The 26,311-nt window shown below is 47.6% G+C and overlaps 1 protein-coding gene across 3 annotated transcripts in view; it reads left to right on the top strand.

Annotated features, from left to right (window-relative positions):
* Positions 1–26,311, top strand: part of FBLN5 (fibulin 5) — an 88,245-nt gene that overhangs the window by 47,627 nt on the left and 14,307 nt on the right. For all 3 annotated transcript variants that reach the window (XM_069559606.1, XM_069559605.1, XM_069559604.1), the window contains 5 exons: positions 9,468–9,590; positions 14,020–14,136; positions 18,160–18,279; positions 24,158–24,280; positions 25,329–25,455. In XM_069559606.1, coding sequence (XP_069415707.1) covers positions 9,468–9,590; positions 14,020–14,136; positions 18,160–18,279; positions 24,158–24,280; positions 25,329–25,455 — 610 coding nt within the window. The remainder of the gene's footprint in view (positions 1–9,467; positions 9,591–14,019; positions 14,137–18,159; positions 18,280–24,157; positions 24,281–25,328; positions 25,456–26,311) is intronic.

Here is a 26,311-nt window from a genome sequence, read left to right as displayed (position 1 = left end):
TTCTGCAAAACAGAGAGGAGGGTGTGGGGATCAGGGATAAGGAGAAGCTGGGATAAGGCTGGGAAGCCTGGGGCACTGTGGATGACGTTGAGCTGAGGGTGTGGGGGAGGAATAGCTCAGAAGGAACTGGGAGATGGAGCCTAGGGGAGATGCAGTGGAGATGACACAGTTTAAGAGCTGAAGTATTTATAGTCTGTGTTCCTGAACAAGGGATGGTCTGCGCTGAAGGAAAAATCCTGTCTTTTCTCCTAATTGAAATCTTTTGCACTTTTTGTCATCACTTTGGGGGCAGTATTTCTAAGAACTTAGTTAAGATTCAGGGAACTGAGTTAATTCTTAGGAAATCAAAACACCACCAGCAAATTGAAAGGAGGAGAACCTTTTGTAGGTACACAGTGCTCACAACCACTGCAGGTGGATGTGAGTAATAGCTGTTGTTTGTACCTCCAGGAAAGCATTTTTAGACTGTGGTTTTGACTGTGTTGAGAACTTTTAAAATAAGGCTCTAAAAATCACAATACTGTTATAACTAACAGGTTTGATCTTAGAGAAGAATCTGGCTAGGGATTGCCAGTTTGATTTTTGAACACTTAATTCCCTCCCAGACTCTTTTGAACAGCTTCTTAAACTCTGAGCAGGTTGCGTGGATACAGAACCAAACACCACTCTCAATAATCCAGCACCTTGCCTCGTGGAGTGAGGTCCTGGAGCCAGCAGCGCTGGCATCACCTGGGAGTTTATTAGAAATGCAGAGTCGACCAAATTGGAGCCTGAGTTTCGACAAGATCCTCACTGACTCATGTGCACATTAAAGTTTAAGAAGTTTTAGTCTGGCACGGCAAGCTCCAGATATGGTTTTACACTGGAATCATTTAGGTCACTCTAAAAAGTTTTTCAAGCCTCCACCCCAGACTTTCTGTGTTAGCCTGGTAATTCTCTTGGGCAGCTAGGTTTGCGAACCACTGACTTGTACGGTTGCAAGAATCCTTCTCTGTTGATGGACAAATGGCAAGAATTTTGGCAAATGGACATCTAGTTTGAGCTCCACGTTTGTTTGCTTTATAATCACAATAATAGCTAAAGTCTTGTGCCCTTTTGAAAAATACCATTGTCTACATTGTCAATAAGCAGCCTTGTCCCTTTACTCTCAGGACCATTTTTAAGTCTAGTAAAATAAATTTATTCACATTATTTTGTGTAATGTGCTCCCAAGTATGAAATATTTTTCATTGCTGTAAGTTTATAATTTTTTTAAATCTTCAGGTAGTTAATGATTTGGGGAATACCTAGATTCTTAGAGAACGTAAATCTGAAGAATGCTAATGATAAGGTTATCATAAAGAATCTTACAGTGTATTTCTACAAAATACTTTAAAGTCATTATTAATAAATACATTAATAATTAACTCTACAGTGAAGAGAGCTCTCAGGACTATTGGCGCGTGATACTCAAGAAGGAACGTATGTGTCCCTTCCTCGCTCCCACCCCCATGTCTCAGCCTGCAGTGATCATTCACACGTTGTCAAAACTTGAATGAGCTTAGCCAATTCACTGCCCAGTTTGAGAGCAGCTAAAGTCAGCTGATGTTTACTAAGCACTCTGGATGAAAAAAATTAGCCAAGAACCAAACAATGTGATCCCCATTAGTTGCATAGTTTGTTTCTGTAGAAGGTCAGGGCTAGAAGGGCCTTTTAGAGCTCTCCTCCACACTCTTGCTTTATGGATAGAAAAATAGAATCCATGGAGAAGTTGGAAGCTTCAGCCCAGCTGGTTTCATCCAAGAGGATTTTTTGTTGTTTGGAAAATGGACCACATATTTGTTGCTTAATTAGAGGCACGAAACGAGCAGGCTTTGTGTTCTAAGCTTAATATCAAGCTTTGGGAAAAGTGCTGTAAACACAGAAAGAGCTGGCTTCTGATGACTGCCCCAGACCCATAAGACACATGGAATGCAGATGTCCTGGGAATTCAACAAGAGAGTTCTCAAACGCTGAGATCTTTAATTAAGCAGGTGTTTGGGAAGTTGGTCCTGTGTAGCTTCCAGCCTTGGCTGAGCTCGTCTCGCTGAAAAATGGCCCTGATCCAGCCCAGCAGCAGGCCTGAAACTGGCTTCAATTGGAGGCATTGGAATGTGCCATTTTTATTTTCTTCTTTCTTATCAAGCCCCATTAGCTTGAGCAAGGAAGGAACAAAAACGGGCTGGGAAAACATGTTGTTTCACTGGGTAAAAATTTACTACCAAGGAAATGATTTGGCTCTGTCCAAAAAAGGACTCGTGGAGGCCTCTGGAAAGGTGCAGTCTTCCAAACGTTGGACACTTTCTCCTGGTGTCACCCAGTGAGAATGTTTCCCTTTGGCTGATGGCCATTCTCACACAAGAACCGAGACGCTCGGCTGAGGGTGTGTACTCAGCCTCACAAAGTCAGCCCTGCCTTAATCACAGTACTGGAGAAGAGAAAACACAGCAAGAGGGAAGAATCATGGTGTTAAGGTATTTGGCTGTGGACTTCAGTAAGACGCACGCGCCCTTAGGCTTTCGGACATCCTCAGTTACAGAATCGTGGACAGTTGGCGGCTGTGGTTGATTGAACCATCAGCTAACTGTGTCTCACAGCCCACCGAGTGCTGTCATCATTGTGCCTTCTGAATCCCAGGACAAAGCCTGCAGCCAGCAGAAGACAAGCTTCCTCCATCTTTCACAACTCTTAGAAACAGCAGCTCACTAAGGAAGGAAACTAAAACTTCCCAAGTACCTCCTGTGTGCCAGGTAGCGGCAATAGCACCTGCAAACACAATTATTTGTGAACTCTCCTAGCAGCTGAGGAGGCAGGCTGTTGCAGCTCTGTTTTGCAGAGCATCTGAGCATCCCTCAGATTAATCAACTTGTCGGTAATATTCAGTTCTTAAGTGCAAGAACTGGATTCACACCCAGCTCTGCCTGCCCTCAACATTTTTTTTTTTTTTTAACCCAGTAGCCCTTTCTGGGGAGGTCTCAGACCTTTGGTCTTTTTTTCCTCTTCAGCTTTGGTACGGGCAGCACGACTTAGGAAATCTTTTCCCTGTGGGCATGGGGGAACCATTAGTTTTTGTTTTGGTTTGCTTTGTTTTATGGTTTTCAAGGGACACTTATTTCAATGAGAATTTGTGTTGTGAGAACAGTTTAGCTATTTTCTCTTGAACTTTTAGGAATAAATGCTGAAATGTAAATAGTGAAGTTGCTCAGTCGTGTCCAACTCTTTGCGACCCCATGGACTGCCTACCATGCTCCTCTGTCCATGGGATTTTCCAGGCAAAAGTACTGGAGTGGGTTGCCATTTCCTTCTCCAGGAGATCTTTCCGACCCAGGGATCGAACCCAGGTCTCCCGCATTGTAGGCAGATGCTTTAGCATCTGCACCACCGGGGAAGTGTAGGTGTATAATATGGACATTCAAATATAATAATACCTGGCTTATGTATACATATTATTTGTATTCAAACATGTTTATGCATGGGCTTCCCTGGTGCCTCAGATAGAATCTGCCTACAATACAGGAGACACAGGTTTGATCCCTGGGTCGGGAAGATCCCCGGAGGAGGAAATGGCAACCCACTCCAGTATTCTTGCCTGGAGAACCCCATGGACAGAGACGCCTGCTGGGCTACAGTCCATGGAGTTGCAAAGAGTCAGACACGACTGAGCAACTAAGCACACACACGTTTATGCCTGTTTATAGGGGTATGTTGTCCATTTTACCTACCTGTAGAGATTTTATATAATAAACTGTGAGTTAACCCTAAGATTATACTTGGAACCATTAGTTTTATAGGGAATGGGAAAGTGGGTTGTGTGCTGAGAACTCACTCACTCCCAGGGAAGGACATATAAGAGGCATAAAGCCACAGCATGGTAGTCGAGACACCCTGTGAGAACTCCATCTGACAAGGCGGGGGGACCTGTCTATTGCTACTTGCTTCTATCACAGACTCCGGCTCCAAGGGCTAAACCTTCCAGCGGCTTTGTAGACTGTGGCCTTTTCCCATGCTGTCCCTTGAGTCCGCCTGGAAGATTCTAATTTTACATTTTTTATTGAAGTATAGTTGATTTACAGTGTTGTGCCGATCTCTGCTGTTCAGCCAAGTGACTCAGCTGTGCACATAGAGACATTCTTTATTCATGTTCTTTTCTGCTGTGGTTTGTCAGCATAGTGCCCTGTGCTGTAGAGTAGAACCTTGTTGTCCATCCATTCTGTATAAAATAGTTTATACCTGCTAACCCCAACCTCCCCCTCCATCCTTCCCCCATTTCCCATCCCCATTGGCAACCACCAGTCTGTTCTATGTGTCCTTGATTTTCTTTCTATTTCATAGATAAGATCATCTGTGTCATACTTTAGATTCCACACGTAAGTGATATCATATGGTATTTGTCTTTCTCTTTCTGAACTTACTTTGCTTAGTACTAAAGACGATAATCGCTAGGTCCATCCATGTTACTGCAAATGGCATTATTCCATTCTTTTTATGGCCAGGTAGTATTCCATCGTATGTAAGTATCACATCTTCTTTATCCGTTCGTCGGTCAGTGGACATTTACGTTGTTTCCATGTCTTGGCTATTGTGAATAGTGCTGCTATGAACTAGGAGTGCATGATCTTTTCAAATTATAGTTTTGTCCAGGTATATGCTCTGGAGTGAGATTGCTGGATTATATGGTAATCCTATTTTTAGTTTTCTGAGGAACTTCGCACTGCTTTCCATAATGGCTTCACCAACTTACATTCCCACCAGCAGTGTAGGAGGGTCCCTTTTGCTCCACACCCTCTCCAGCATTTATTTGTAGACTTTTTAATGATGCCCCTTCTGATTGGTATGAGGTGGTACCTCACTGCAGTTTTAATTTTCATTTCTCTAATAATTGTGATGTTGAGCATCTCTTCATGTGCCTAATGGCCACTTGTATGTTCTGTTCAGAGAAATGTTTATTAAGGTCTCATCCTGGAAGATTCTCTTCTTTTATTGTCCTGGTTTGTTGGGCAGATGTATTCTGATGTCATGAGGCCAGTTTCTCCATCTGGTGCCCCTGTGAGATCTTGCTGCCTTAGTGTACCAGCTGGGGACATGGGACAGAGCTATGGATATGACCTCCTGAATGAGTATGTCTAACATGTGGGCCGCTGTACCACGGCCGGGAGCTCACTTCTGCCTCCTGGAAGCAGGTCAAGGAGATGAGGTTGACTGCTTTGAGAACTTTTCTAAGTGAGCAGTTGTTGTTTGAGATTGCTGTACTTTTAAACTCATTTTTATATGCATTTAGCAGCAGGTGCTACTAGTGGTAAAGAACCTGTCTGCCAATGCAGGAGGTGTAAGTGACATGGGTTTGAATCCTGGGTCTGAAAGATCCCCTAGAGGAGGGCGTGGCAACCCACTCCAGTGTCGTTGCCTTTAGAATCCCAGGGACAGAGGAGCCTGGCAGAGGGGCTATGGACAATAAGGTCGCAAAGAGTCAGACACGACTGAAGTGTCTGCACTTAACATGCATGCACGTGTATTTATTTATTTTGTTATTTATTGGGTGCCAGGTCTTAGTTGCAACACACGGGATCTTCAGTCTTTGGTGAGGCATAAGATTTTCTTTTTAGTTGCTGCATGTGAGATCTTTTAGTCTTGGCAGGTGGATTCTTAGCTGCAGCATGCGGGATCTAGTTTCCTGGCTAGGGATTGAACCAGGGCCCCCTGTACTGGGAGTGCAGAGTCTTAGCCATGGGACCACCAGGGAAGTCCCGAGAATGTTGTAATTAAAGGCCACCCTGGGGAGGTCTGCAGGAAAGGACGACAGCTCAGAGCTGCAATGGGCAGCAGGGTTGTGCTGCTCAACACGGAGAATGATTTCTCCCTGGGCAGGTGCAGTGCTGGGCTGTGACCTGGTTCTGGAGGTGTCAGGGAGCTCTGTCCTCCAGTTACCGGGGTGCTGGTCGCCTGGACAGTGGGGAGGTGTTGTCCCGGTGGAGGAGAGATGAGCCACAGCTGCTGTGCTGGTGTCCTCAAAGGGCCCAGGCAGCTGCCCAGGACTACAGCCCCAGGAGGGACACTGTGGGAGTCACATGGTTGGAGGGACTGTGCTCCCCACTGGCTCTCTCAGCAGCCTGGAGATTTGGGAGGACACACACACACACACACAGCCACAGTAGAACAGAAAGGATTAGTAGATGAGTGAGGGCATGAATGATTGAATGAACCCAGCACCCTCTTCTCTAAAGGGATGTTCCCTAAACATTACACAGAAAAGGAAAGGAGTATCCAGCACAATTTACATCTGAGGATAATGGCAATTACTTAGGTTGCCCTAACTTGTGCTTTTCCACTGGTGCAGAAAAGGCCCCTTTGCCAAAGAATGTCCCTGGGAGTGGTTCGACATATTTTTTCCCTTCTGTTATTTAAGTTAAAGGTATTTAATGTAAGCAATTCAGCTGAGAGCTGGAATGTGTGATGAGTCTTTTCACCTCGTGCAGAACCCAAGGCGTGAACATTCTCAGTTCCAGCCCCTCAGGTGTGCAAGCTGATGGGGGTTTTCGGTGGGGGTGGTTGTTTTTAAAGTCTACACACTTGTCAGCTGGAAAAACTTGTCTGGGGACTCAAAGGCCTTAATGTGTGTTGCCCATGTGTTCATTCATTCATTCATTGAACATTTATATGGACCCGAGGTGGGGACTTCCCAGGTGGCTTAAGTGATAAAGAACCCGCCTGCCAATGCAGGAGACGCAAGCTGGAGACATGGGTTCCATCCTGTGGGATGATCCCTTGGAGGAGGAAGATCCCCTGTTGGGAAGATTCCCTTGAAGGAGGAGGATCCCCTGGAGGGAAGATCCCTTGGAGGAGGAAATGGCAACCCACTGCAGTATTCTTGCCTGGAAAACCAATGGACAAGAGGAGCCTGGTGGGCTACAGTCCACAGGGTCACAAAGAATCAGACACGATTCAACACATGCGTAGACCCAAGTTAAACCAGGTATATTTTGAGGATATAAAGATGGGACATACTTCCCCCCAGAGACTCCCAGACTTATTGAGTTCTCAGAACATATTTAGATTGACCATCCGTCCAACGTCAATCAATTGACAATGAATTCAACCCATGCAAGTCATCCAATCAGTCAATTCAAATAGTTTTTTGAATGTCCATCAATAGATATGCAGTATAACTGAGTTACTTTAACTGAGTAAAAATGGTGGATTAAAAAAAAATAAACCTTAGAGATTTTGTTTCTGGATGATTTTAATTGTTCGTACGTGCTTACACATTGAGGCCTCCCGCGCTCCTCTGAGCCCAGTCTGGGCCTCTCCCAGTTTGGTGGCTCTCTCTCAGGCTACTGGGGGCATGTCGTCTCCATGCAGGTTACGCAGCATAGAGCCCTGGGAACTTGCTGTCGCCAGGGCTCTCTGACTGCTCTGCTGCTCCTTCACCCTCCGTTCCCCTCGAAGCAGGATAAAGAGCACACATTCCTAAGGCAGAGTTGTTCCCAGGGTACAGTTGTCATCCATCACTTCCTGCCGGAAAGATGTAAATATGTGCTGGCTGATTGTGGCGTTATTTATTATCCTAGACTTCGATATGGATTTGAGCGGGAGCGGCTGCCAAGCATTATTTGCGGGTTCCCCTGGGAGGCTCTGCTGGGTGGGCAGAGCTGGGGCTGGAGGCGATGCCCGGGGCAAAGGCAGGAACTTTTGCAGCTGAGAACGGCCCTGGGTCTTTGCCATCAAGGCTGTACATTGTTGGGGTGCAGCAGAGGTGGCTGCCACCCTGGAAGTAGGTTCTTGGAGGTTGTCCATGTTGAGAAGGCTGGAGCCTGGTTCCAGACTCTGGTCATTGGGGCTGGGGTGGGAACTAACCAGCCTCCTTGGTGTCGACTGATGAGGCACATGGTGGTGGATTGGGGTGGGTGTTGTCCTTGGACCCAGGAGACCGTCACTTACCTGGCTGAATGTTTGTTTCACTGGATCAGTTGTGCTCGCTTCCTGAGTTACCTATGGAGCTAACACTTTGGAATCCTCGGGGCCCCCAACGCTGCCCCCTGCCCCCAGTCTGCCATCTACAATGTTAAGAGGCAGACAGTTTCCCAGGTGGGGCAGGAAAAGGCAGCAAAAGCTCAGCCCCCTCTCCTCTGCTTGACCTGCCAGGGCCCGGCAGCATGAGCCCTGTCATCCCTGGACAGAGGGGCCTGGGAGGCAGGGAGGCCTGGACTCCGCTCTGGGCTCGATGCTACAGCATGTTCGGCACCATTTTCCCATCTGTAAAATGGGGATCACTAGCCCACTGCATGGGGCGACTGTGAGAGGAAAATGAAGAGCCAGGTGCACCGCTCAGTCTCAGTGAAGTGCAGCTTTTAATGCTTCTGGGTTGGCCAAAATGTTTGTTTGGGTTTTTCGGAAGCTGTTATGGCAAAACCCTAACAAACTTTCTGTCAACTTGATATTCCTGATGGTGCGATGGTCCATTCTGGAGGGATAGGGCATAGATGAGCAAACCCTGATGAGAGGGCAAAAGGCAGGAACCTTACTGAGGGTGCAGGCAGGTGAAAGTGGGAGTGAAGGGGAGAGGCAGGGCCAGCCCAGATGAATTAAGGGCGCCGGGTGAGTCCCTGTGAAGTTTTGTCAAAGTGAGGGCGTGATGTCAGGAGCACCCGTTACAGGACTCCCTGAGGTGGAGGGTGGGGAGAAAAGAAAGTAGGATTCGTTTCAGCTGAAACAGTTCTGAGTACTGTGTACACCAGATGAGAAACACAGCCATAATACAGCTTGGTCTCTGTGCTTTGACGGCCCCAATGAAGGAGAAGGGACTGACTTGGCACAAGTACCTGCCCTGCAGCAAACAGATGGGCATGTGTAACGACAGCATGGGGAAACCCAATCTGAGCAGAGGGCAGCAGGAGGTGAGCCCCAGAGCTCTGGAGTGGAGGAGGGAAGGCCGGAGGGCTCCTAGAAACTTCCTGAAGATGCAGGGGCCCCAAATTGAAAGATTTTCATACGTGGATGCCGTCAAGTGACTCGCAGTCTTCCTCTATCGAGGGATGTTTCTCTTCCTTCCGTTATTGTTCTCAGAATTGTTTATCATGGCTCTGTGCACCCAGAAGGTACACAACAGACCTGTTTATATGTGAATGGATAAGCCTAATACATTTCTAAATCAAGTAATGGTTGTCATCAAGGTGAACTTGCTTTCAGAGAATGTTGGACAGGATGGTGGAACAGTGCTTAAGGATGTGTTTTCTTTTTGGCCATTTCCCTTGTAGATTTTTCAGGGAGCCGATTAGCTCTGCCCCCTCCAGAAAAGCCAGGGTCTCCTAGTGGTACCTGTTAGGGAGGTGATGTAATCCAGGGACATAATCAACTGCCTCCCAGCCAGACAAGCAAGCAGTTAGCACCTCTGGTGGCTCCAAGGGCTCTAAACAGATGTAGGTGACATTCTTTGGAATATGTCTGTGTTACAGATGTGGACGAGTGTGCAACGGATTCCCACCAGTGTAACCCTACCCAGATTTGCATCAACACTGAAGGAGGCTACACCTGTTCCTGCACGGATGGCTACTGGCTGCTCGAAGGCCAGTGCTTAGGTAATAGAGAAACTCTTGAAAGTGAAAGATTGCCTGGGGGTATTGTGAATTGTGGTCATGGCTGGGTGGCCTAAGGGCAGTGGGCTTTTCTTTGGGGCTGGGGGTGGCAGAACACTGTTGAACTTACATGGAGCACCATCCTTTAAGATCACTTGTCACCGTCACCGCATCACGGCATGTCACCACCAGGGATTTCTTTCCCCCACTTTCTTATTTCTGGGCTTCTCTGATTGCTCAGTTGGTAAAGAATCTGCCTACAATGCAGGAGACTCCAGTTTGATTCCTGGATCAGGAAGATCCACTGGAGAAGGGATAGGCTACCCACTCCAGTATTCTTGGATCTACCCAATCCAGTATTCCCTCATGGCTAAGCTGGTAAAAAGTCTGCCTGCAATGCGGGAGATCTGGGTTAGATCCCTGGGTTGGGAAGATCCCCTAGAGAAGGGAAAGGCTACTCACTCCAGTACTCTGGCCTGGAGAATTCTATGGACTGTACAGTCCATGGGGTCGCAAAGAGTCGGACATGACTGAGCCACTTTCACTTTCTCTTATTTTTATTATGACAATGGTGGTGGTTTACTCACTAAGTTGTATCTCTTGCAACCCAATGGACTGTGGCCTTCTAGGTTCCTGTAGGTTCATGGGATTTCCCAGGCAAGAATATTGGAGTGGGTTGCCACTTCCTTCTCCAGGGGATCTTCCCAACCCACAGATCAGATCTGCATCTCCTCCACTGTAGGTAGATTCTTTACCACTGAACCACTAAAACATGTTTTTGTCCAGTCCCAAATGCAGACAAGCTTGCAGAAGCCTGGCTCCCGGCTGTTGACAGTTGGGATTAATCCATCATGGCTGCAGCTGCTTACCCTGCTTTTCAGGCCCTGAGCCTTGAGGTCTTCCTCTCTTTCGCTGCCCTGTTTATATAGAGTCTAATAAAGTCTCTGCCATGATAGGAAGGTGCTTTCCAGGCCTTCGTCACTGCCCCTCCATCATCAGGATTTTTTAATGTAATTTTTAAAGGTTCATATTTGGTCTTACCTAGACCTTCTTTCTGCCTTTGGACATTTATAACAGAGGCAGGAAGTGGTAGAGGTGTGGGTTGCTGCTGCTGCTAAGTCGCTTCAGTTGTGTCTGACTCTGTGTGACCCCATAGACGGCAGCCCACCAGGCTCCCCAGTCCCTGGGATTCTCCAGGCAAGAACACTGGAGTGGGTTGCCATTTCCTCCTCCAATGCATGAAAGTGAAAAATGAAAGGGAAGTCGCTCAGTTGTGTCCAACTCTTTGTGACCCCATGGACTGCAGCCTACCAGGCTCCTCCGCCCATGGGATTTTCCAGGCAAGAGGACTGGAGTGGGGTGCCATTGCCTTCTGTCCCTAATTAGAAATCCTACCGAGAGAAGGGAGTGCTCGCTTTGTCACAGAAATGTCCCAGGTCTCAAATGTGAATCAGGGGATTCAGATCTAACATCATCTCCTTCCAATACCCCACCAAATCCCCACCCTATGCCCACCCCTCTAGCTCTGGTCTTTTTTAAGAAGTCAGTCAGCACCTATTGAGAATTTTCTCCCTTGCAGTTGGCATCAGCTATATGATCCCTCTGTTTATTTTTTCTGGAGGGCTATTTTCCTTTCCTCCCCTCTAGTCTTTGGTTTAGCCAAGTGAATGCATTCATAAAAATCTCTAGTTGTCATTGCAATTTCTCTTCCTAGGGTGTGATTTCTTTCCTGTTTCTTGGAAAAGCCCTTCTAGTTTAAAGTCTCAAGACACTGTTCTGTTGCCTGAAAGTCAGTCCTGGAGGTGCTAAGAAATAAATCCAAACAACATCATGGAAACAAACAGACAAAAAGATTCTTTTTTCCCATTTTCTCTTGATTGAGACTGTGTTGAGGTCTCCTGTAGAGCCCTGCCCAAAGAGGCCTGACAAGCCAGCTTGGACCTCACTTGGTTCTCCTTTCCAGGCACCGAAGAGCTGGCTGCACATGGGCATATGTGAATACGATGAGTGCTTTGCATTTTAACCAACCTCAGCTATTATGGAAAATCTGAGGCCACTGATTTGAACATAAGCAGATCAGTGTGAGTTATTTGTATGGGAACTCAATGTGTAGCATTTCAGAGCTGGAAGGGATGTTATATATTATGTCATCCACCTTTTATAGAGTTGGAAACTGAGACTCATAGAGGAGGGACATGCTGGACAGTTAGTTGGGTCTAAAATCTGCGTCCTGTTTTTCAGTCCAGTTTTTTCCTCCACAAGGGGGTGCTAGAGAAGACCAGGTGACCGGGACACGCAGGCCAGATTGCAGAGACCTTGGGGCCAGGAAACCCCTCCCCGTCTGAGTGGGGACAGTAACTGGGACATTCCTCCCCCAGGAGGGTTGTTCTTATTCACAGAGCATGAAGCTTTAGGAAGGATGCTCCTGGAGGCCTAATTGGTGCTGCACGCACAGTCTGCTTATAATTGACATCCAAAGTGAGGACCTTTCCCCAGTATGGCTAAACTTGTGCCTTCTGCTGGCCAAACTCTTCTTTTGCTTTCAAGGTGCAAATTCCATAGCCATCCACCACCCTTTCTGCATGACTTTGGAGGCATTGCCTTTGCAGAAAAAGAAGGGCCAGGTGATTGCCTTTCCTCCAAGCCACCCCTAAGGCAGAAGATGCCCTCTTTTCCCCCTGCTATCTCTCTGGGCTTGGGGACGCACCCAACTGCACCCACGTAAGAGTCAGGACCAACAACTGCACAAGTCAATGTGCTTTCCACGTGGGAGCTGCATGCCTCTCAGCGGTGGGGTGAGCTGGGTTAAGAGTAGCTGCCACTCAGAGATAAAACGGAATGACAAGGGCAGGGCACAGCTTCTGAGGGGGGCTGAATAATGAGTAATGTGGAGGTGGGGTCTCTTCTGGCAGTTGTTCAGTCATTCAGTCTTGTCCAATTCTTTGTGACTCTATGGACTTCAGCTCACCAGGTTTTCCCATCCTTTACTCTTTCCTGGAGTTTGCTCAGACTTATGTCAATTGAGATGGTGATGCCATCCAACCATTTCATCCTCTGTCACTGCCTTCTCTTCCTGCCCTCAATCTTTCCCAGCATCAGAGTCTTTTCCTATGAGTCAGCTCTTCTCATCAGCATCAAAGTACTGGAGCTTCAGCATCAGTTCTTCCAATGAGGGGCTACTGCTTTCTGGCAGTAGGTGGTAGAAGCCAGGCACAGAGAAAAGTTCTAAGCTGGTCTTCAAAACCCTGAATGGACCCTGGTTCCAAAGGAACTGGGATACCAGAGGGGGAATGTTTAGGAGGAGTTGAGCATGAAATAGGGACCCATTATACCTATAAGTCAAGTGAGAGCTTAGTCCCTACCTGGAGGCTTCATTCAAAACATCCTATCTTGCAGGAGTGATTTCTCCAGCCCATCAGCCTGGGGTGTTGGGAAGTGCTTTCCCATAACCTCAGACTCCCCATTGACTGGTACATGTCAGCCTGGCTCTGCTAAAAAGAACCGTTCACCCACATAGCTGCTTGCTCAAGAGAAACTGGTTGTAGTTTGAAAAAGGTGTGTTTATCCAGAGTTTTATGGCTGCTGTGCTACAAAGAGGAGATTCAAGGTGAACTCCAGCATCCTTGTGCTCCTGGGTTCACAGGTCTCCAGACTGCAGTGCTCCCCAGCTTGGCCTAGCCTGTACTCAGTCTTGTTCCCAACAGCCAGACATATTCATTATTTATTATGATTTTTAAAGAAATAATTATTTAATTGGCTGTGTCAGGTCTTAGTTGCATCATGCGGGGCCTTTCGCTGAAGCAGGCAGGCCTTCTGGTCGCGGTGAGTGGTGACTTCTCCAGTTGTGGTGTGTGCATTGAATTGCCCCATGATGTTTGGGATCTTAGTTCCCTGATCAGGGATTGAACTCATGTTCCCTGCATTACCAGGTAGATTCTTAACCGCTGAATCACCAGGAAGGTCCCCATATTCATTTTTAGTGGAGCTGGCAAAGAGTCTACAGGAACCACGCTATGGAATCCTTTTACACTTTAACTTGTCCATTCCCAGGGCAGTGACATGCTCCCGTAGAATCTTAGAGCGACTGTCAAGGTTGGATCCGTCTTAGTGTTAAGTCTTAGATTTGGATGAAATCCTAGAGGTCACCTGGACCAACGTTCCTCTCTAAGCAAAAAATTTTTTTCTGCAGCTTTCAAGATAGGTTCAGGTGTTCACAAGACTGAGACAGGTCAGGGAGGATGGTGGGGAGATTGAGCCTGGAATCCAGAGGGTTGTCACTTTCCCTGAGGCTTAGTCGGTGCTGTCTTTGCATTAGCTCCCTTTTCGCTTCCCTTTGTGAAGCTGTTCCAGAAGAGACGGGCAGTAATGATGCTGGGGGTGGCACCGGTGATGGAGAAGAAATTTCATACCTTGCTTGCGATTCTGTTTCCAGACATTGATGAATGTCGTTATGGCTACTGCCAGCAGCTGTGCGCGAATGTTCCCGGATCTTATTCCTGTACATGCAACCCTGGTTTTACCCTCAACGAGGATGGAAGGTCTTGCCAAGGTATGTGACATGAATGATAGCTTGAACACAGTGTGAAACCCTAGATGCTGTCTTCTTCAGAGTCTGACAGCTTATGTCGGTGGGAAACGCCGTTGTTAAAGTGTACTTCCACTCACTGCCCGCTCATGCCGTTGCTTACAGAAACCTGAGATCCTAACTGAGCTTATGTGAAACATGTCAGGATGTACTCTGCGCATTTACTGAGATTAGAACCACATCATCCACCAGCTGGGAGCTTACGATTTCATGGATTTTACTTCTCTCTGTGTATCCGCTGTCCACAAGTAGCCTTGCCAACATTTTTGATCAGTCAGAAGCTTTCTCATATGTCCTCTTAGCCTGAGTTCAATTCCCAAGGCCCAAAGAGGGATAAAGAGAGAGGGCTCCTGATTCCTGATGAAATGCGAGATATTCACATACATTTTATGCAAGGGTTTCACAGGCAACTTTTAAAAAATAATAATTTTCTTTATTTATTTTACTTTTGGCTGTGCAGGGTCTTCATTGCTGCATGGGCTTTCTCTAGTTGCAGCAAGCAGGAGCTATTCTCTGCATGGGCTTCTCATTGTGGTGGCTTCTGTTGATACAGAGGGCGTGCTCTAGGGCTTGGGGGTTTCAGTAGTTACGGCACATGGGCTGAGTTGCTTAGAGGGATCTTCCTGGATCAGGGATGGAACCCTTGTCTCCTGCATTGGCAGGCAGATTCTTTACCCCGGAGCCACCAGGGGAAGCCCCACAGGCAACTTCGATGCCTGTCATTATAGCTTTCCCTTGTCCATGCTAGGAGGGCCTGTTATTTTAAAGAGTAATAGGATGGTGATAGTGGTAACTTCCCTTACAACCCGACATTCCCCGCAGTAACAGAATGAAACAAAGGCATTTTCTGACTTTGACATGATCGTGTCACATACTGATAAGTAAGAAAAACAAGTTCCAGGCTTATGGCACTTTCCAGCTGAAGATATCTTCTGCTCAGGAAGTGAACAGGGGACTTAAGACCCAAAGAATTAGCGCAAGTCCTGCCTGGCCCCCAGCTCCCCACCCCCAGCCTGCAGCCCGGGGCCGCCAGTCCCTGGCAGCTGCCCCATCCAGGGTGGAGACAGCGCCAGAGACTCAGAATGAGGTCTTTGTTTGGAGCCTGCCACCAGCTTTTGCAGGATCCATTTCCTTGTCACAGCACTCGAGGTCTGGCTGGCAGGCTCCTGGCCAGCTAGTTGGAGGATATTATGTCTCCATTAGTTTAATCGTATCTAAATCATTGAGTAAACAGGAAGGCATCAGCGTTAAAGAGCTGGATCCTGGATTCTTTGTCAGTCTCTCTTCCAAAGCTGGTTCTGCTGTTGTTCCAAGAAGTCTCGACTGTGTTCCTCATGCCAGGAGAGGTCATTTTCTCCTGAGAGCAGAGGCTGGCCTGGGAGGTTGAGGGAGCTGATTGGGCAGGGGAGCAGGCGCCTGGCTCCTTTGCTGCTGTGACAAGTGGCTTAGCGCAGATGCAGGCTTCTCCGTGCCAGGGCTGGAGGTTCGAGATGCCAGCCCCTCCTAAGGCACAGCCAAGCACAGAGAAGCCCAAAGGCCCTTGTGTCCCGTGGAGAGCATCCTCTGACAAGGAGCAGTTAACATACCTGGCTCCGGGTCCAGCAGTGTGATAAAGCGACAGACAAAGCACCCAGGCCTGGACGCAGGCACTCGGCCACTGGGATATCGCATCAGCAGGGCCCACGGCACACAGGATGTGACAGACTCCAGCAAGCTTTTGTATTCCTAACACCTCAAGCAAGGTAGAGGGCTTTGCCCTCGTCAAAGGATTGTCACGTTTGTTCGTTTCACTGAGCCCCAACAATAGCCTTGTGAGGTAGGCAAGGCAGATGAGGAAATCAGGCTTCAAAGAGGTTAAGCAACTTGGCCAGAGTCACGCAGCTAGGTGGTGGCAGAAAGGAGCGTAAAGCCCAAGAGTCCAGTCGTCCTGTCCAGCAGGTTGGAGTGGGGAGCGGGTCTGCTCCCACAGGATTCAGAAGGGCCCTTGGGCAGGTGTGGAGGGCAGGGCTGGCCAGAGAGGGCTGCCAGGGCCCTGGGGGCAGAAGTGCAAGTAGCTGAAGCTGTAAGAGGGCGGGTCTTGGGCTTGCTCTCCTTGCACAGCCAGCCTCTGGCTGGAAGCCGAAGACTCGAGCCCTCCTTCTCCTTGGTGCTGTCCTGCCTGGACAGCCTGGCATCACATTTTCCTGGCCTCCTGGGTGGACAGCCTCTAGACTTCCTTTGCACCGGTGGAGACTGGCATCTCCCTGGACTCGCCCTGCATGGCCATCTATTTTTTTTGCCCCTCTGAAAGTTTCAAAGATGCCAGGAAGTGGAAGCTATGTGGATATGGGCTTGCCCTCTTCTGTAAGAAAAACTTCTCGAGCCACTTCCCTTTTAATTCTGAAAGCATTCAAATTAAGAGTCTGAAGAGGTTTACCCGGACTTTGAAAGGGATAGACATTTTCTCAGCTGGCACTTTGGCCATTGTCATATGGAGTATCGGGGAGAGGAGTTTAAAATGGGTCAGCCAGTGCCATTGTACCAGTGGCTCCCTTCTTGCCTCCCCTTCTCTGAGCTCTGCAGAATGAACCCTGTATATTGTAGAAAGACCCCTGACCCACGTCCCATTTTCAACTGTGCCCTTGCTAGCTTGGGGACTTGGGCACATCTGTCAACTTCAAAACCAAGATAAACATCTTTGTTGATGTATAAGTGACATAAGATGAACTGCACTGTTAAAGGCACACGATTTCATGCACTTTGACATACATATATCCCCACGAAACCATCGCCACCTCAAGATAGTGAACATCGCGTGCGTGTGTGCTAAGTCGCTTCGGTTGTGTCCAACTTTTTGCAACGCTATGGACGGTAGCCTGTCAGGCTTCTCTGTCCATGGGCTTCTCCAGGGGAAAATACTGGAGTGGGTTGCCATGCCCTCCTCCAGGGAATCTGCCAGATCCTGGGATCAAACCCTCATCTCTTATGTCTCCTGCATTGGCAGGTGAGTTCTTTCCCATTAGTGCCACCTGGGAAGCCCAATGAATATCCCATCACTCCTTAAAGTTTCCTTGGGCCCTTTTGTGGTTCTCTCCTTAACCTACGGAACTTGTAACATGGGGTGATGGTCCTGAGCCCAGGCTGTAAGGATTCGGTGAGTATGAGATCCTTCTGTAATTATCAGTGACATTATTTATGTCCATCTATCGTAGTCGGCTCAGGCTGCCATGACAAAATGTTATACCATAGACCATGGTGGCTTAGATAACATAAATTTACTTTCTCTCAGTTGTGGAGGCTGAAAGTCCAAGGTGAAGTTGCCAGCATGATTGGCTGCCTGGGTGCCTCTTGGCTTGTAGGTGGCCACCTTCTCCCTGTCCTCACACAACAGAAAGAGCAAGAGCAAGCGCTCTAGTGCTTCTTTTCATAAGGACCCCACCTTTATGAGTTCATTTAACCTTAATTACCTCCCAAAGGCCCCATCTCCAGATATCATCACATGTGGGGATGAGGGTTTCAACATATGAATTTTGGAGGGGACACAGTTCAGTCCACAGCGATAGTGAATAGTTATTTTTTTGTAAATTATCATGCTTATTTACCTCTTTATCTGAAACTTCAAAGTCAGTGGGGGTGAGGTAAGAGCTAACTGGGGATGGGAAGGAGCAGATGTAGCCTAGAAATTCCTGTTGGCGAGCCTTGGGGAGTAGACTTCCTTGGAGGTGTAAACGTGTACATGTCTACACACGTATATGAAATGTATACACGCCGTTTCCACCCTTCCTAACTTGCAGCCCCAGAGGGGATGTATGGATGGAGCCCGTGCTTCTTCAGTGAGCTCTTTGGGGTCTGAGCTCTCCATCTGACAGGTCCTAGATGGAAATCCTTGGTATCTGTGGGTCTGGTCTCCTGGTGGTAGTGGATTTTGCTGCTGGTGCATTCTTCTGCTGAGTGAATACAAAGTTCTCTTGTGGGAATGGTTAGTGATATGCTTTTGTTTTTTTACAGATGTGAATGAGTGTGCAACTGAGAATCCCTGTGTACAAACCTGTGTCAACACCTATGGCTCTTTCATCTGCCGCTGTGACCCAGGATATGAACTTGAGGATGATGGCGTTCATTGCAGTGGTAATGAGCTTGGCTTTGGAGACTTCCACTTGTCCTAGGGGCACTGGGACAGGGGTTTCTTCACAGGTGTTTCCTCTTATTTCCCAGACAGATTTCCAGTTTGGGACATTTTCCAGTGCAGCGGGGTTACAACCACACAAAACAGAGATAAGTCACTTCCCAAAGGTGGCACGCAACTGCACGTCCCTAGTTATTTGACCCTTAATGCAAAAATCAGCGGAGCTAACTTTTAGGATCTGACATGGGGTTGAAGAGGAAGAGGAATTGCCTAATTTTGCATGCTGGTTTGAATTATCTGTCTTCACCCAGCACTGAGTCAAGTCATGGGAATAGGGCAGATAGTACTAATAGAATAATAGCAGAAATAAAAGCAAGTCTCACAGGGTAGGGTTGGGAGGGGGAGTGTTGAATGAATGAGATTATGTATGTAAACTATTAAAATCTCTATAATCAGTGCCTAACTTTAGACCTGGCCCATCATGAACATGCAGTAACTAGTTTTCAGATCAACTAATGAAAGATTGGATGTTGAATGAATAAAATCTTAATTTATTGTGAGAACACAGATGGCTCAGTTGACCTTTTGTAAATTCTTTCCAAGCCCAGGAAGCTATGACTCTTTGCTCATGCTAGCTTGTGGACTCTATTATAATTATCTTAGAAACTTGTAAACTCCAGTAAACTCCTTGAGAATAGGAGTAGCTTCTTACTCCCATCTGTTCCTGTAGCATTCTGCAGAGGGCCATGTATAGTTCATTCTTTGCTCCATTTCTCCTTCTCTTTTTCTTTTCCTGTTTTTTTTTTTTTAATGTTGACTTAAACTCCATTCTATTCAGTTTTAGCATCATCAGCAATTGTGAAGGAGCACAGTCCAAATTAATGATGCTTCACTGTATTTTTCAAAACAAGTGGGCCATATCCTAGAGTGTGAAAATCTTTTCGTCCTCCAGAATAGAAAGTTTCCTAATCCTGGATTTCACTGTAACAGGAACTGACCCAGGCCATGAATGGAACTTGTGTGATAGCTTCAGGTAGAACTAGAGTGTTTTGGGGACGGAATTCTCTGAAACAAAGGAGCTCTTCTCCCCAGGGCCAGGAAAGACACAGCCACAAGCAGGCAGTTACAGAGAGCCTTAGGCCGATTAAATGTCAGTCCCAGAAATAGCCGTAAAATATACTCAGGCATAAAAAGCTACTTTCTTCCTAGATTTCAATCCCTGTCTCTCCCCACCTCCTGTGGCATTCCTTTGGGGAATCTGGGCTAAGGAACTAAGAGGTGAAAAGTTTAGCATTACCGGATGGGGTCCTTCAGTTTTGGAGAATTGTCTGCACATCCATAGATGTGGCCACCTGCAGAGAAGGTGTGAGAGAGTGACTGAAGAGTCAGACGGAGCCAATTTCAAATTCTAGCTTTCCCGTTCAGTACTTTCCCTGGCCAAGTCAGTTCCTGAGCCTCAGTTTCCTCATTTGTTAAAAAAACAAACAAACTAACAAACACCTTCACTGGCAGTCATAGAGATGAGATGAGCTGGGGGACCTAAGTGTCATTTGTGTTAACTTACTTTCTCTAAGCCTAAGTGTAAGAAACTTTTGGTTTTTCAAGAAGCCATCCTTGGTGTTTTGGCAAAGATTTTTAGTTGACTCACTTTAACCAAAATGGTCATTGTTTTCCCCATATTCGTGATGATGCAATCTTCTGCAAGATTCTGAAATCTTTAGGTAACCCTTGTCCACTGTGGGCCTGGGCTTCCCTGATGGCTCAGCAGGTAAAGAATCTGCCTGCAAAACACAAGACACAGGAGACACAGGTTTGATCCCTGGGTCAGGAAGATCCCCTGGAGGAGGAAAATGGCAACCCACTCCAATATTCTTACCTGAAAAATCCCATGGACAGAACAAATCTACCCTCTGTTGAGGAGCCTGGCGGGCTACAGTCCATGGGGTCGCAGAGAGTCAGACAGGATTTGCGGGGATGTTTGCCGGGAGCTTGTTGTCTGTCCCTTCCTACTTGCTCCCTTTCTGTGCTGCTTGTTTCCCAGCCAGGAACTGTGACCTTCACTGTGTTGTTCCAGCTGCTGTGGCCCCTCCGTGCAGCCCCATGTCCCTTAGAGATTTGCTAAGTGAGCTGACCCAGGAAACCACAATGGATTCTCATGTGGATGCTTGAAACTGTGCTCCTTGCCAGAAGCTGGCCTGTATTTCTTTTTTATTCCTGCTTCAATCTTTCATAGTAATTTTTATTGGCGTCTAGTTGCTTTACAATGTTGTGTTCATTTCTGCCGTATGGCAAAGTGAACCAGCTATATGTATACACACATCCCCTCTCTTTTGGACTTCCCTTCCATTTAGGTCCACCACAGAGCACTGGGTAGAGTTCCCTGTGCTCTCTAGTCTGTTCTCGTCAGCTATTTATCTTATACATAGTAGTGTATATACATTAATCCCAGTCTCCCAATTCTTCCCATCCCTATCTTCCTCCCTTGGTATCCATACATTTGTTCTCTATGTCTGTGTCTCCATTTCTGCTCTCCAAATAAGATCATTCATACCATTTTTCTAGATTCCACATAGATGCATTAACATATGATATTTCTTTCTGACTTACTTCACTTATTTATTTGTTGTTGTTCAGTTGCTCAGCAGTGTCCGACTCTGCGAACCCATGGACTGTAGCACACCAGGCTTCCCTGTCCTTCACTATCTCCCTGAGTTTGCTCAAACTCATGTCCATTGAATCGGTAACCTCTGTGAGCCTCAATCTCCCCTCTGTTGAGTATGGTTAGTAATAGCACCTCTTTCTAGGGCTGAGGTGAGGATTGAATGCCATCTACCCATCTCGTTCTCTGCTGTCCCCCTCTCCTGCCCTCAGTCTTTCCCAGCATTAGGGTTTTTTCCAATGAGTTGGCTCTTCACATCACATCACATCACATCAGGTGGCCAAAGTACCGGAGCTTCAGCTTCAGCATCAGTCCTTCCAATGAATATTCAGGACTGATTTCCTTTAGGATGGATTGGTTTGATCTCCTTGCAGTCCAAGGGACTCTCAAGCATCTTCTCCAACACTGCAGTTCAAAAGATCAATTCTTTGGCACTCAGCATTCTTTACAATCCAACTCTCACATCCATACGACTACTGGAAAAACCATAGCTTTGACTAGATGGAACTTTATTGGCAAAGTAATGTCTCTGCTTTTGAATATGCAGTCTAGGTTTGTCATAACTTTTTTCTCTAGGTCCATTGTATTTCTGCTTGTGGAGGATGGAGCCACAATCCTTAGTAAAGTCTGGGGTTGTGACTCTAACATAAGCAGAGGGGTCTGTTAGGTGGAGGTGGTTGCCGTCTCTCCATCTGCAGTGGGGCAAGCCCCAGCCAGGGAACTTCCCAAGCCCAGGACTCCCCAGATCCACCAATCTGGAGTCTGATTCAGGCAGGATTTACTCAGAGACATTATGGCATTGTGTTGATGAGTATAGAATCCAGAGTCTGGCTGGCAAGGTTCAGATCCCAGCTCTACTGCTTACTTGTTATCTGTAAATTTAGTCAAAGTCCCTAACCTTGGGACTTCCCTGGTGGTCCAGTGATTAAGACTCTGTGCTTCCAATGCAGGGGGCAGATTTGATCCCTTTTTGGGGAATTAAGATCCCACATGGCGTGGCCAAAAAGTAAAAAAAAAAAAAAGTTACTTAATTTCTGTGAGCCTCAATCTCCCCTCTGTCAAGTATGGTTTATAATAGCACCCCTTTCTAGGGCTGAGGTGAGGATTGAATAAGATGAGGTGTGTAGCGCATGTAACCCAGGGCTTGATACACAGCGAGCTCTCAGGAAATGACAGGTTTTACCACTGCCTTCTACTAAAGGTATGAATGGAATCTACACGCTTAACAGAAATAAACAGGATACTCTGTTAGGATGGCTGGGGCCAAGACCAGACTCTACAAGGCTCCCCAGGGAGCGGGAGTGGGCAGGACAGAGCAGATCTGACTCACTGAGCGTGCTTTAACTTTTCAAAGCAGCATCTCAGTTCTGCTGGCTCATAACCCATCGCCCGGAGGCCCCTGGGAGAGAAGGAAAGGAGTTTTCCCTTCTCGAATGTGAGAGACAGCAGGCATGTAACACAGAAATTATCGCATAGTGGAGAAGCAGCCTCCCATGTGCGGACACCCTCTCTGGGTGATTCCAGAGAGCAATCCGAGGACATGTCACATGGGGAAGCCAGTGAAAGCAAGTTTTCGGGAACACAACAAATGAAAGAAAAACATGTTTTCTTTGGCGTGCTTATCGCGTGAGGCTCAGATGGGGGTTCTCTTGCCAAACGCTGTGTGTGATGAAGAGTTGGCTTTTCTGGAACGCCTGCTTTTGTATCCCTGGCCACAGTCTACAAGTTCAACGGCTCCCTCTTCAGGTCCCCACCTCTGTGGCTGGAGAGTGGCCTAGCGCCAGGTCCCACATCCCAGACCACCTGAGGCAGGCAGGCCACCCCATGCCACACAGAGTTTTCCCTTTCAAGGAAGTTTTTTTTAATATTTATGTGTTTATTTGGCTGTGCCAGGGCTTAGTTGCAGCACATAGACTCTTCCGTCTTCATTGCAGCATGTGACATCTTTAGTTGCAACATGTGAGATCTAGTTCCTGGACCAGTGATGGAACCGGGGCCTCCTGCATTGGGAGGACAGAGTCTTAGCCACTGGACCGCCAGGGAAGTCCCTCAGGGAGGTTTTTGGACACAGTGACGTTTTAATAAAATTCGCACCCCCTGGCCTTCTGGAGATGTCCCTTTTAGCTGTGATTTTAGGAATAATATTGGTTCTCAACTTGTGGGCGATTAGAGGGGAGTTAGCACTGGTAACTGGGGCTTCCCAGGAAGCAATAGTGGTAAAGAACCTGTCTGCCAATGCAGGAGACATAAGAGACGCTGGTTTGATCCCTGGGTCAGGAAAATCCCCTGGAGGAGGGCATGGCAACCCACTCCGGTATTCTTGCCTAGAGAAATCCCATGGACAGAGGAGTCTGGCCTGCTGCAGTCCGTGGGGTTGCAAAGAGTCAGACATGACTCAGTGACTAAATAACCACAAGGCACTGGTAAAGTTGCCCTTTCAGAAGACTAGGTCCGCTGAATGTTTTTCAGGTCTGGGGAAGAGCTCTGCACCCAGAAAACTCCAGCAGACAAATCTCACCTCCAGACGTAGAGGGTAGATTCACCTACAGGGCAAAATGAGACAGTGATGAGTAGGTGATGTAGCTGAGCCAGAGGCAAAACGGTGTTGGAAGCTTAGTGGAGACAGAGTTTAGCTTCATGAAGGAGAGAATTTTCTACCAATTAGAGCTGCCCAATTATCTGTGGGCTTCCTTGGTAGGTAGTGAGCTCCCCATCGCCAGAATTATTCAAAAATGAATTGGAAAACTTCTTGGCAGAGAAGCTATCCTATGTGTCAGGAGAGTGTGGTTACTCTTGTTCAGTTGCTAAGTCATGTCTGACTTTTTGTGACTCCATGGACTGCAGCACGCCAGACTTTTCCCTGTCCTTCCCCGTCTCTCTTCGTCATGCTCAGACTCATGTCCATTGAGTCAGTGATGCTATCCAACCATTTCATCCTCTCTCATCCTCTTCTCCTCCTGCCTTCAATATTTCCCAGCATCAGGGTCTTTTCCAGTGAGTCGGCTCTTTGCTTCAGATGGCCAAAGTATTGGAGCCTCAGCTTCAGCATTAGTCCTTCCAACGAATATTTAGGATTGATTTCCTTTAGGATTGACTGATCTGATCTCCTTGCTGACCAAGGAGAGTGTGCAGGCTGGGATAAATTAAGCTAGAATAGCACTAAGTTCCCATGCCCAGGTAGTTTATGATTATAAATGGAGTGTGTAACTTGTCTCCCCCAGATATGGACGAATGCAGCTTCTCTGAGTTCCTCTGCCAACATGAGTGTGTGAACCAGCCGGGCACGTACTTCTGCTCCTGCCCAGCCGGCTACATCCTGCTGGATGACAACCGGAGCTGCCAGGGTGAGGCTGCTAGAGGGACCCAGCTAGGGGAGGTGTGAGATGGGGCTGGCTCAGGGGGCCACCTGGATGTCTTTGCCTGGGGAAGGTGGCAGGGGTGAGGGTGTGAATGGGTGCTGGTGACTCCCAGTGCGGCAGGCTCTGGGCAGGATGCCTGGGCTGGTACCTTCCTGCCCTGCAGCCCCATCCTTTGGCTTCAGAAAGGACAAGGTCAGTCTCCTTGCTGGAATGCCCTCTGCAGATACACACAGCTGGTCCTGCCTCCCCAGGCAGGTCTCTGTGGCCCCTCTGAGGAAGGCTCCAGACCCCACCAGGACCTCTGATGGGCGGGTCGTGGTCCATGAGCTGGTTTTCTCATGGTCCCTGGACCGCAGCCTGGTCAGCCTTTCTTTACCCACTTCCTAGAGAATGGCACAGGTGGAGGGACACCTGCCTCAAAGGGTTGTGACCCCCGGTTGTGAAGGGGGTGGTATCTCCCCAAGATTGGCTGCTCAAGATGATTTCCTGCCCATGCTCACCTACTGGGGCGGATGGAGGAGGCTGGTAGCTGGGCAACAGATTCATTTTCAGCTCCTTGGACCTGCCTTATCCCAACACCAAGCAAGAATTCTCCACACAACAGTGCCAAGCAGTAGAAATATATTGTGAGCTATAAATGTGAGCCACATATGTAATTGAAAATGTCCTAGTAGTCACATTAAAACAATAGAAAGAAACAGGTAAAATTAATTTTAGAGCATATTTTATTTAGAGCTATATATCTAAAATATTACCAGTCTACCATGTACTCAATATAAAAATTAAGGATGTTTTACATTCTTTGGCTTTACTAAGTTGTTGGACTCTGATCTGTATTTTCCACATCTCAGTTTAGACTAGTCACATTTCAAGTGCTCAGTGGTCATGTGTGGCCGGAGGCTGCCATACTGGCTAGTGTAGCTCTATAGAAAGATCCAGGCAGCCTCCACCCCCACTCCCACCCGTCTGGCCCCGGGACCGTCACCTCGGAAGTGCTGCCTGGCTTCAGCCTCTTGTCTATCATGCATTTCAGACATTAACGAGTGTGAGCACAGAAACCACACGTGCATCCTGCAGCAGACCTGTTACAATTTGCAAGGGGGCTTCAAGTGCATTGACCCCATCCGCTGTGAGGAGCCTTATCTGCGGATCAGTGATAAGTAAGTCATGGCTTCCCCTGGGGAGATGGGAATGTGGACGAGGAACCTGCTTCAGAAATCAGCCAGTGTGGTGTCAAGGAGAGAGTACCTGCCAGGGTCATGGGAGATGTGGTCCACTGTCTCCTACACAACAAGGGAAGCCTGGCGTGCTGCAGTCCATGGGGTCGCAAAGAGTTGGACACCACTGAGCGACTGAACTGAACGCAACACATGCGTGCCCCCCCCCCCCCCCCCGCCATACTTCTCTACCGTTCCCCCGCTCATGCCAGAGCTATATGGAGATTCTCTAGAAAGCTAATCAAGAGGAGAGGTGGGGTTCATGAATCTCCTTTTCCCTTTAATGACTTTGTCCTGGATGTTGTTGCTGTTTTGGTGGATATACAGGGTCTTTAGAGTTGGGCTTCTCAACGATCACGTGCATAGAAACCACCTAGGGATCTTGTTAGTGGCCCAGTTCTGATTCCGTGGGCCTGCTCTGGTGTGAGACTCGGCCTTGCAGACAAGCCGCCAGGTGAAATGGATGCGTCCAGTCTTCCTGGACCTTGTTGGGAGTAGCGAGGGGCTGGACAGGTCACTAGAGAGTTCTCGTTAACTGGGGTACCTAGCTTGCTCTAATCAAGTTTTTGATGTCACAATAGTGATTGAATGAAATCACCAGATGGCAAATATTTAGTTGAGGTGAGAACCGAAGTGAAAACAACCTCTACAGAGTGAACACAATAGAACAGTGGTTTTCTGCCCCCCGTGTACTAGGAATTCCTCTTCTTACTGTTGGGTTCCTATTTAACTGTCTTAGTTCCACTGTAGCCTGCATGCATTGCAACAGGTGCATGTGTGCGCGTGCACACACACACAC

Source organism: Ovis canadensis, chromosome 18 (assembly GCF_042477335.2).
Source record: "Ovis canadensis isolate MfBH-ARS-UI-01 breed Bighorn chromosome 18, ARS-UI_OviCan_v2, whole genome shotgun sequence".
Classification (NCBI taxonomy): Eukaryota; Metazoa; Chordata; class Mammalia; order Artiodactyla; family Bovidae; genus Ovis; species Ovis canadensis.
This window is presented reverse-complemented; position numbering and strand designations above follow the sequence as displayed.